The sequence below is a fragment of the Callithrix jacchus genome, chromosome 3 (assembly GCF_049354715.1).
Source record: "Callithrix jacchus isolate 240 chromosome 3, calJac240_pri, whole genome shotgun sequence".
Lineage (NCBI taxonomy): Eukaryota > Metazoa > Chordata > Mammalia > Primates > Cebidae > Callithrix > Callithrix jacchus.
The window spans coordinates 151,748,295-151,760,361 of NC_133504.1; the positions used below are offsets into that span (position 1 = coordinate 151,748,295).

The 12,067-nt window shown below is 36.5% G+C and overlaps 1 protein-coding gene and 1 long non-coding RNA gene across 3 annotated transcripts in view; both read right to left on the bottom strand.

The window, feature by feature from the left end:
* SLC30A9 (solute carrier family 30 member 9) overlaps window positions 1-12,067 on the bottom strand; it is a 98,761-nt gene that overhangs the window by 31,784 nt on the left and 54,910 nt on the right. For both annotated transcript variants that reach the window (XM_008993414.4, XM_035293795.3), the window contains one exon: window positions 11,071-11,173. In XM_008993414.4, the coding sequence (XP_008991662.1) occupies window positions 11,071-11,173 (103 nt within the window). The remainder of the gene's footprint in view (window positions 1-11,070; window positions 11,174-12,067) is intronic.
* Window positions 1,955-6,142, bottom strand: LOC128931628 (uncharacterized). The gene is made up of 3 exons (XR_008480255.2): window positions 6,097-6,142; window positions 4,886-4,927; window positions 1,955-4,377 (listed from the first exon to the last, which is right to left on the bottom strand). It is a non-coding gene; the product is annotated as an uncharacterized LOC128931628 (long non-coding RNA).

The following is a 12,067-nucleotide window of genomic DNA, read 5'->3' on the forward strand; positions in this document are numbered from 1 at the left end:
GCCAGGTACAGAAATTTGCATAACTAACAAGGAGCTGAACGTTAATCACCAAGAAAATGGGGTAAACGTCACTAGGGCATGTCAGAGACCTTTGTGGCAGACCCTCGTATCACAGGCCCGAGTTTAAGAAGAAAAAATGGTTTCCTGAGCTGGGCCCAGGGTCCCTCTGCTGTGTGCAGTCTAGGGTCTTGGTGCCCAGCTACTCCAGCTCTGACTAAAAGGGGCCAAGGTACAGCTCTGGCTATCACTTCAGAGGGTGGAAGCCCCAAGCCTTGGCAGCTTCCATGTGGTGTTGAGCCTGTGGGTGCACAAACTGAGGTTTGGGAATCTCTGCCTAGATTTCAGAGGATGTATGGGAAACACCTGGATGCCCAGGCAGAAGTTTGCTGCAGGGGCTGGGCTCTCATAAAGAACCTCTGTTAGGGCAGTGTGTAAGAACTCCATTGCCTAGTGGAGTTGTGAAAAGAGGGCCACTGCTGTCCAGATCCCAGAATGATAGATCCACTAACATCTTGCGCTGTGCACCTGGAAAAGCCGCAGACACTCAACGTCAGCCCCTGAAAGCAGCCAGGAGTGGGGCTATACCCCGCAAAACTATAGGGGTGAAGCTGCCCAAGACTGTGGGAGCCCACCTTTTGCATCAGCATGATCTGGAGGTGAGACATGAAGTCAAAGGAGATCATTTTGGAGCTTTAAGATATGACTGCCTTGCTGGATTTCAGATTTGCATGGGGCCTGTAGCCCCTTTGTTTTGGTGAATGTCTCCCTTTTGGAATGACTGTATTTACCCAATACCTGTACCCCCATGGTATCTAGGAAGTAACAAACCTGCTTTTGATTTTATAGGCTCACAGGCAAAAGGGACTTGCCTTGTCTTGGATGAGACTTTGGACTGTGGACTTCTGAGTTAATGCTGAAATTAGTTAAGACTTTGGGGGATTGCTGGGAAGGCATGACTGGTTTTGAAATGTGAGGACATAAGATTTGGGAGGGGCTAGGGGCGAATGATATGGTTTGGCTGTGTCCCATCCAAATCTCATCTTGAATTCCCACATATTGTGGGAAAGACCCAGTGGGAGGTAACTGAATCATGGGGGTAGGTCTTTCCTGTGCTGTTCTTGTGATAGTGAATAAATCTCGTGAGATCTAATGGTTTTAAAAAGGGGAGTTTCCCTGTACAAGCTCTCTTCTTGTCTGCTGCCATGTGGACGTACCTGTCACCTTCTGCCATGATTGTGAAGCTTCCCTAACCACGTGGAACTCTAAGTCCATTAAACCTCTTTCTTTTGTATATTGCCCAGTCTTGGGTCTGTCTTTATCAGCAGCATGAAAACAGACTAATACATACCTGTACATTAAAAGTGATACAGTCATTTTTAACTGACATCATGTGTATATATGTATACATAGACACATATTTGTATTATTTTTAAAATATTCAATAAACATTCAATTATTTTAAAAATCCTTAATATTCAGGTTGGCTGTGCAATAAAGTGTGAGACATGGTCAACAATTTTATAAACTGAATATGGACCATATTTACTAGTTCTAACAAAAATCAGACCATCCAACCTGTTCTCCCTCAGAAATAAGATACAAACACAGGTCGGTTTGATATGTATCCTTCCAGATCCTTTTCTACACATTTGCAACATAAATCTGTATCAGTTAAGTATATATAACCCACAGAGCACTTGTTTGGTTTGCAGCATAATGAACATTAACATCTAATGGCTAAAAAGTATTGCAAATGCTCTCTACTCCATGATCACCCTTTACTTTTCTGGTGTCCCTTAAGTATCATACTACCCAGCAGCTGCATAAATGGTACCTTAGAAGATCTTTCTAGTTGTTTCATGTACATATAACCTGTTTACAGAATTCTCATCTTGAATTCGCACATGTTGTGGGAGGGACCCAATGGGAAGAACAGAGAAAGAACCGTGTCTTCTTCTAAACACTTGCTACATTGCAAATTTATTCAGGTGCTCAATAAATTCATGAGTTGATATTAAATGATATGAAGTACATTATTTAACAGAAAAGTTTTCTAAAATGAACTGTAACAGAAATTGTAAAAGCTACATTATCATTAGAGACATCAGTCTAATTTAAAAGTTGAGTCTATCAAGAAGTGAGGAAAAAATATTATGGCATAAAAATATTACAATAAATTAAAACATTTTAAATATTATAGGTCTCAAAAGAAACAACTTTTTGAAATACAATTTCCATGTATTCAGAAAGGTCAGCCGAAATACTTTTCATCAAAGCGTTTTTGAAAACTCTGAGACATACTCTTCATCCAAGAATTTTCAAATCACTTGATATAGTATGGTCTCAAGCTTTCATTTACCTCTTGTCTTACTGTTCAATCTTCTACAAAAATTTGCTTTTCCAGTTCCAAAGCTAATAAATGCTCATTGTAAAGAAATTCAAGCCGTATAGGGGATGTTTCAGGGTGAGATGATCCCCATGTGAATGAACTGACTGAAAGAGCTGTATATATGTATACATAGATATTTATATTATTTTTAATATTCAATAAACATTCAATTATTTTAAAAATCCTTAATATTCAGGTTGGCTGTGCACTGAAGTGTGAGATATGGTCAACTATCTTATAAACTGAATATATATAAACCATATTTATCAGTCCATATTCAGCTTATAAAATAGTTCAGCATATCTCACTAGGAGAGGGAACTATTTAAGAGTCTGGAGTATATTTCAGACTGTCTTTACACATACCTGTATACAGCTCTTAACATTTCTTTGTAAACATTTTTGTTCTAGATTTCAAAGAGGAGGTTGTATGTACATAAACATATGACCACAATGTACATAATGCCTTTTTTGCACTTTGTTTTATGAAAATTTTCTAACATGCAGATAGAAATTTTGTAACATGGATAAAGTAGTATTTAAAACCTGACAGAACATTTCTTTTTCTCTGAGACAGAGTCTTACTCTGTTGACCAGTCTGGAATGCAGTGACACAAACTCGACTCACTGCAACCTCCACCTCCCAGGTCCAGGTGATTCTCCTGCCTCAGCCTCCTGAGTAGCTGGCCTTACAGGCATGTGCCACCACAACAAGCTAATTTTTGTGTTTTAGTAGAGACAGGGTTTCACCATGTTGGTCAGGCTGGTCTTGAACTCCTGACCTCAGGTGATCCACCCACCTTAGCCTCCCAAAGTGCTGGGATTACAGGCATAAGCCACTGTGACTGGCCCTGATGGAACATTTTTAAAAATTCAATTCATCCACCAAGTTTTAACAATTATAAACATGTAATCAAATATGTTTCATTTCATCCATATCTACTACCTCATGAATATTCTGAAGTAAATTCCAAGCATCATACCATTACATCCTTAAATATTTTAGATGATCTCTTAAAAAACTAGGCTTTTCACCTTAAACTTCATATGGAACCAAAAGAGAGCCTGCATACCCAAGCCAATTCTAAGCAAAAAGAACACAGCAGGAGGCATCACATACTGGACTTCAAACTATACTACAAGGCTACAGTAGTCAAAACAGCATGGTACTGGTACCAAAACAGAAATATAGACCAATGGGACAGAACAGAGGCCTTGGAGGCAACACAACGTATCTACAACCATTCAATCTTTGACAAACCTGACAAAAACAAGCAATGGGGAAAGGATTCCCTGTTTAATAAATGGTGTTGAGAAAACTGGCTAGCTATGTGCAGAAAGCAGAAACTGGACCCCTTCCTGACACCTTACACTAAAATTAACTCCAGGTGGATTAAAGACTTAAACATAACACCTGACACCATAAAAACCCTAGAAGAAAATCTAGGCAAAACCATTCAGGACATAGGCGTAGGCAAGGACTTCATGACCAAAACCAAAAGCATTGGCAACAAAAGCCAAAACAGACAAATGGGACCTAATCAAATTCCACAGCTTCTGCACGGCAAAATAAACAGTCATTAGAGTGAATCGGCAACCAACAGAATAGGAAAAAATTTTTGCAATTTACCCATCTGACAAAGGGCTGATATCCAGAATTTACAAAGAACTCAAACAGATTTACAAGAAAAAAACAAATAAGCCCATTCAAAAGTGGGTGAAGGATATGAACAGACACTTTACAAAGTAGACATACATGAGGCCAACAAATATATGAAAAAATGCTCATCATCACTGGTCATTAGAGAAATGCAAATCAAAACTACATTGAGATACCATGTCACGCCAGTTAGAATGGCAATCATTAAAAAATCTGGAGACAACAGATGCTGCAGCGGATGTGGAGAAACAGGAACACTTTTACCCTGCCGGTGGGAGTGTAAATTAGTTCAACCATTGTGGAAGACAGTGTGGCGATTCCTCAAGGACCTAGAAATAGAAATTCCATTTGACCCAGCAATCCCATTACTAGGTATATATCCAAAGGATTATAAATCGTTCTACTATAAGGACACATGCACACAAATGTTCATTGCAACACTGTTTACAATAGCAAAGACCTGGAAAAAACCCAAATGCCGATCGATGATAGAGTGGACAGGGAAAATGTGGCACATATACACCATGGAATATTATGCAGCCATCAAAAACGATGAGTTCTTGTCCTTTGTAGGGACATGGATGAAGCTGGAAATCATCATTCTCAGGAAACTGACACAAGAACAGAAAATGAAATACCACATGTTCTCACTCATAGGCGGATGTTGAACAATGAGAACACACGGACACAGGGAGGGGAGCGTCACACTGGGGTCTGTCAGGGGGAAATAGGGGAGGGACAGTGGGGGGTGGGGAGTTGGGGGGAGAGAGCATGGGGAGAAATGCCAGATATAGGTGATGGAGAGGAAGACAGCAAATTACACTGCCATGTGTGTACCTATGCAATAGTCTTGCATGTTCTTCACATGTACCCCAAAACCTAAAATGCAATAAAAAAAATAAAATAAAAACAAATAAGACAAAAAAAAAAACTAAGCTTTTTAAAAAATACAGCCACAAGACTATTATCAGACTTTTAAAAATCAAGACGAATTCTTTACTATTATCAAATAGCTACTTAGTAATCTATTTCCACATATGGAGATTTTTTTAGAGGTAAAACTCACATGCAATGAAATGTATAACTCCTGAATGTACAGTTTTTGTTTTGAGATGGAGTCTAATTCTGCTGCCTCTGGATTAGACACTGGAGTTACAGTGGTGCCATCTGGACTCACTGCAACCTCTGCCTCTCAGGTTCAAGTGATTCTCCTGTCTCAGCCTCCTGAGTAGCCAGGATTATAGGCATGTGCCACTATGCTCAGCTAATGTTTTTGTATTTTTAGTAGAATGGGGTTTCACTGTATTGGCCAGGCTGGGGTCTTGAACTCCTGTCCTGCAGTGATCCACCCACCTCAGCCTCCCAAAGTGCTGGAACTACAGGCATGAACCACTGTACCAGTCCAGAATGTACAGTGCTGGTTGTTAACAGATACACACACCCTTGTAACATATATTCTTATGAAGATATAGAACCTTTCCATCACTCCCCAAAATCTCCCTGTACCTCGTTCCTCCCCACATCAGAAGCAACCGTTTTTTGAATTTTTTGAACTATTAAAAATTAAACTGCATACAATAACAACAACAACTTGGGGGTTAAGACCAAGTTTGACCTAAAATAAAAACAATTAACATATAAATTAGGAGACAAAGTGGCTAGAGTTTTAAAGTTCTTCTGTTGTTTAGGTAGAAAGTAGAGATATTGATTTTAGATTTTTAATAATGAATATTAAAATGTTAAGGATTCAAGTTGGTTGCATAATAGCACTCAGAAAATATGAGTGATTTAAAAATACAACATTTGACCTTACATCCTTACTGAGATACCCATTAAAAATTGAAAGAATTACAATGAAAAATTTTTTAAATGTTAAGGGTAATCTCTAAATGAATGAAAACAAATTATATAACTTAAATATGGATACAAAAACTTTATTAATTCTGAAGAAGGCGGGAAAAGAGAAAAATTAAGCAGAGAGCTCAAGACAAGATAATAGTAATTTAAAAAGTTAGTAATTACAAGAAAATTAAATGCACCAAACTTACCATTCAAAAGACATGTATTTTCAGTTGGGATTAAAAACAACGAAACCCATCTATAAGTTGTTTATAAGAGACACAAAACAAAGATACACAGAGAAGTTGAAAGTAAATGAATAGGTAAAAGTGAACTAGGTAAGCAGTTACCAGAAGTCACTGATTCTTGTACAGCTATACTAATATCAGATAAAATACATTTTTAGGCAAAAAGGATTATAGGGGAAGGAGGATTGGTCACTATGTAATAATAAAATGTACAATTCACTGAGATGATATAATTGCTTTAAGTCTGTACCTCGAATAACATAGCCTCTAAGTACCTAAAGGAAAATGAGGGCAAATTAAGATGAATTTTATAATGTCATCTCTGAGGATGAAGATAAAAACTGTCAACGTGTTGTGTAACTAAATAGACTACCTATTGTTTTATCTTCCCAGACGTCCTTCTTTTCTGATAACTTTTCCCAGGAATTTATATCAGAAATAAGGTATAACTAATAAATGCTCTAAAATGTGGGGGAAAAAATTAAAGTTCCTTGCTGGAGATACATCTATATTGCCAGTGAGAAAAGTAGTTCATTCTCTTTTATTGCCAGATAATATCCCATTGTACGAGTATACCACAATTTGTTTCTCTGCTGTACTACTGACAGACATTTGGGTTGATTCCAATTTTTTCAGACATTACAAGTAAAGCTGCTATAAACATTCTTTTTTTATTGAGACCGAGTCTCGCTCTTGTCACCTAGGCTGGACTGCAGTGGTGTGATCTTGGCTCACTGAAATTTTCACCTCCTGGGTTAAAGCGATTCTCCTGCCTCAGGCTCCCAAGTAGCTGGGACTACAGGTGTGCACCACTGCATCCAGCTAATTCTTGTATTTTTAGTAGAGACAAGGTTTCACCATGTTGGCCGGGATGATTTCGATCTCATGACCTTGTGATCTGCCCACCTCGGCCTCCCAAAGTGCTGGAATTACAGGCATGCACCACCATGTCCAGCCTAATTTTTGTACTTTTAAAAGAGATGGGGTTTCGCCATGTTGGCCCGGCTGGTCTCGAACTCCTGACCTCAGGTAATCTGCCCACCTCAGCCTCCTAAAGTGCTGGGATTACAGGTGTGAGTCACTGCACCCAGCCAACATTCTTACAGATCTTTTGGGACCATTCATTCCCATTTCCCTTGGGTAAATACTTAGAAGCAGAATTGGTGGGTTACAGGATAAGCATATATTTATAAGAGACTGCCAAATGTTTTCCAGAGTGGTTGTACCATTTTATTAATACACTCCACCAGCAATGTCTGGGAGATATGGCTGCTACACATCTTCACCAACATTTGGCTTTCAGGGTTTTTACTTGTAGCCATTACAGTGCATATGCCGAGATGTTTTTGGCATTAATATACATTTCCTGATAATAGTATTAGTACTTTTTCAGGTGTCCACTGGCTACCATTCATGTATCTTTATTTGTGAAGTACATGTTCAAATCTTTATCCTTGAGGGGAAAAAAACTGGGTTCTCATTTTATTACTCAATCATGGAAGTTTATCCTGGATACCAGTCCCTTGTCAGAATGCTTTGTGAATATTTTCTCCCAATCTATGCCTATTTATTTCCTTAAGGATATCTTTCAATGAGCAAAAGTTTTAAATTTTGATGAAGTTTCATTTGGAAATCTTCTTATTTTATGATACTGTTTCTGTGTCCTATTTAAGAAGTGTTTGCCTACCAGATCTAAAAAGATATTCTCCTAGGTTTTCTTCTATAATCCTCATAATTTAACATTTGGGCTATGATACATTTCAAACTTGTATACAATGTGTGAAGTAGGAGTCAAGGTACTTTTTCTCTCCATATGGATCCAATTTTTCCAACATTATTTGTTTTAAAAAGTTTCACTCCTTCACTCAATTACTTTGATGCCTTTGCCAAAAGTCACGAGCCATGCGAATGTTGCTCTGTTGTTAGATCCTCTATTCTGTTCCACTGACTTGTCAATCCTTATGCCAGTACCTCACTATTCTAATTTCTATGGCTTTATAATGTCTTAAAGTTCTCCAAATTTCTTGTTTCAAGATTGCTTTGAATATTCCAGGTTCTTTGCATGTCCATATAAATTTTAGAATTTATTCAGTTTGTCAATTGTATAGAAAAGTCTGATCATACTATGATTGGGATTGCATTAAGTCTAAAAATCAATTTAGGGAAATTTGACAGATCATCACTATGACATCCAATCTATGAATGTGGTATTACATCTCTCCATTTCTTTAGGTCTTCTCTAATTTCTTTCAGCAACATTTTATGGTTTTCAGCGTAAAGGTCTTGTATGTCCTTTGCTAGATTTATCTCTAAGTATTTAATATTTTGTGATACAACTGTATATGGAATTTATTAAAATTTACTTCTCCATTTATTTGCTGATAGTAGAGATGCAATTAATTTCTTCATATTAACCTTCTATTCTTACTGACTTTGTTAAACCAACTTTATACTCCTGAAATCTTAATTATGATGTATATTGTTTTTATATATATTTATATTTTTATATAATTCAATCTGAATATATTTTGAGGAGATTTATATCTGTATTCATGAGGAATAACTGCTCTATAGGGTTTTTTCCCTCTTGTAATGACTTTTTAAAATTTTGGGATCAGGATTATACTGACCTCATTTTCTCTATTTCTGAAAGTCTGTGTATTCAGTATTGTTTCTTCTCTAAATGCTTCATAGAATACTCTTGATACTGATCCTTCATTTTTGTCAATCTTTTTTGTCTGTGGCTTTAGTATGAATGTTTTCTATTGTTACATATTCAGGTTCACTGACTGTTTTCCATGAAGTGTCTAATCAGCTGTTAATTCTATACAGTGAAATTTTCACATCAGATATATATTTTTAGCTCTAAAAGTTTCATTAGGTTTTTCATCCTTTGATTTCTCTTCTCACTTGCTCAGATTCTCTTTTCAATACATAACTGTACTTGAAATAGCTGTTTAATATCCATGTCTGCTAATTCTATCATCTGTTAAGTCTGCTTCTGACTGATTTTTCTCCTGGTTATGAGTCAAATTTTCCTGCTTCTTATACTGGCTATTAGTCTTTTTATTGGATGCTAAACACTGTGAATGTCATACTGAGTGTTTGGATTTTGCTGTCTTTATTAAAGAATGTGAAGCTTTGTTCTGCAAGTGATTAAATTATTTGAAGATGAGCCTGATCCTTTAGAACTTTTAGGAAGATTCGTTAGGGAGGGTTCTAAAACAGCCTTTACGTTAAGAATAATTTAGCTCTACTCCTAAGATGAGACTTTTATTGGCCTTGATAATCAATGAGAACTCTCTTATCTCAGCTGGTCAGAACTTGAATGTATCCTAGCATTGTGTGGGTGCTGGGAATTAGTCAGTTACTGCTCCCTGCTGGTTCTCTGCCCAGACTCATGCTCGCATCTTACACATGTGTAACTCAACATTCGGCAAACATTCAATTCAAGAAAATCCCTATGTAGACTTCTATAGCTTTTTGTCTTTGTAGTGCCTTCCTCTGTGGAACTCTGGTTGTAGCCACCTCAGACTCCCTGAACACTAATTTCTGTCTTCTCAACTTAATGAGACTGTTATTTCCCATCCTGCTCCACTATCCCAAATATGCCTTCAAGAAAAAGCCAGACAAATTATAGAGTTCAAATAATTTGTTTCCTGTCTCTCAGGGACCATGGTCTTATGCTGCTACTGTCCAATATACTGTCTAGTTTTTTAATTGCTTGCGGCAAAAGACTAAAATTCAATCCCTGTTAGTCTGTCAAGGGTGAAAGTAGAAGTTCTAAACATAATATTTTGCAACTTGATTTTTTACTCAATTTATCATGGTTTTTATTCCAGGTCAGTACACAGATATCTACCACATTCTTTTAAAAGCCTGAATAGCATAAAGGATGAATACTTCAATATTGTCTTCAATGTCTGAAATAGAAACTAATATTGAAACTAATAACATCATACATATCTCCCTGCCATATATAAAAATATTTCTGCATTTCAATTTTCCTCCATAAGCTTACAAGAAAATAGAGATTATAAGTCATATATCTCTCCTCCCACCACATACCACAGCTGAATGGTAAAATTTTACAGAGATGGTATTTATTAAGTATATATTGAGTATAAAAATTAGGTTAAAGGTAAATACTCAGTACTAATGGCAAATGCTTGTCTTCTTTCCTTACTTTTATGAAGGGTTTTAATCAATTTGATTTGACAGTGAGTGAGACAAGTTCTCAGGCTTAATTTTTAATTAATATTGCTCTCCTTGCTCCTTATCTTCATATTATTTTTAACCTTGTCTTAAATATTTGTATTTTACCTGTGTCTTTCATTCTAAGTTCTCCCAAATCTGTTTTTACATAACAGGACTAAAAATAAGTAAATACTGAAAAGGTATCCTCTTCATACACCACACTCTTTAAAATGTAATATGATGCACAATAGAAATTTTTATTATATTCTTACAAAAGGGTTTCTAGTTTTCACAATCTCGGTCAAAGGAGGTTTAAAAGGTATTTTAATTTTATTAATACTAAAATTTTTCTCCATTTGCAAAGCCAAGGAAAGTAATTCAAATTACTAATTTAATGTGAAAGCATTTTAACCAATTACATATGATTTTATAATTTTATTCCAAAAGGTTAAATTCATTGACTATTACAGTCATTGAGAACTCATATTCAGAGATCAAATTTCTGCTCAGTGACTGACAATCTTATACTTCACATTCCATTGTCAGAAATTGTTAAAGCATAACAATCTGTTTAATAATACTGTAATTATATTTCTATGCATTTCATTGCTGAAAAGTAAACTTTTTCTTCCACAAGCCAACTTCTGGAATCAGTCAGTTTTAAAATAGATCAACTTCTAGATTAAAACCTAAAACTGTCACTTTAAAATTAAATTTTAAAAAAGCTTTAGTCCTCACCTGATTACAAGTATCAGATAATGAATGTATAGCTTCTGAGAACATACTTGCTGAACCGGTATAAATCCAGGCAAGAAATTTAAAGAAGCAGTTTAATCCATTGCTAGAAGAAGAGAAAGAGAAAACAATTTAGCATAGGATTGGATAAAAACGTAAGCCAAAAGCATATTCAATCACCTGGATATACCTATATACTACATTCTGTTGAAAGTAAAATTAGGCTGAGCATAGTGGCTCACACCTATAACCCCAAAACTTTGGGAGGCTAAGTCGGAGGATTGCTTGAGGCCAGGAGTTTAAGGCCAGGCTGGGCAACAAAGCAAGACCCCTTACAAAATATTTTAAAAACTTAGTCTGGTGTGGTGGCACATGCCTGTAGTCCCAGCTACTCAGGAGGCTCTGAGGTGTAAAGATCACCTGAGCCAGGAGCTATGACGGTGCCACTGTTCTCCAGCCTAGGCAACAGAGTTAAGATCCTGCCTCTAAAAAAAACAAAGTAAAATTAAAAGAATCCCTAGCCTTAAAAAACTTTCTGTCGGTAACAAGAGTGCAAATTTGAAAAAATATAAATTATGTACCATTAAGAGACATGCTATGTGTAAGGAAATTACTTAAGTCCATTTTAAAAACTCACAAGAAAAGAGGGTCTTCTGTATTTGGACAAGTTAAATTAAACAGAAAATTATGTGTTTTAGGTACATAAAAGCAGATCTGCACCTGATAGGTCCAATGGGCCAGTGTCAAAGGCAAGACCAGCGGAAGTCTGTTTATTTAAGGAGGCAGATGCCAGAGGGGAGGCTAAATCTAGAATAAGCAGTCTCAGAGTCATACTAGAAGACCCTAAATGCTAAGAAAAACACTGTGAACTCTGAGGAAGCTAGCCGCTCAGAAAACAACAGTAATGACTAATACAATTTGGCTTGGATGTTATGCTAGTGACGTAATACCATGTTACATTACAACTCCATTATACAAATATTAACACCTCTATTTTATA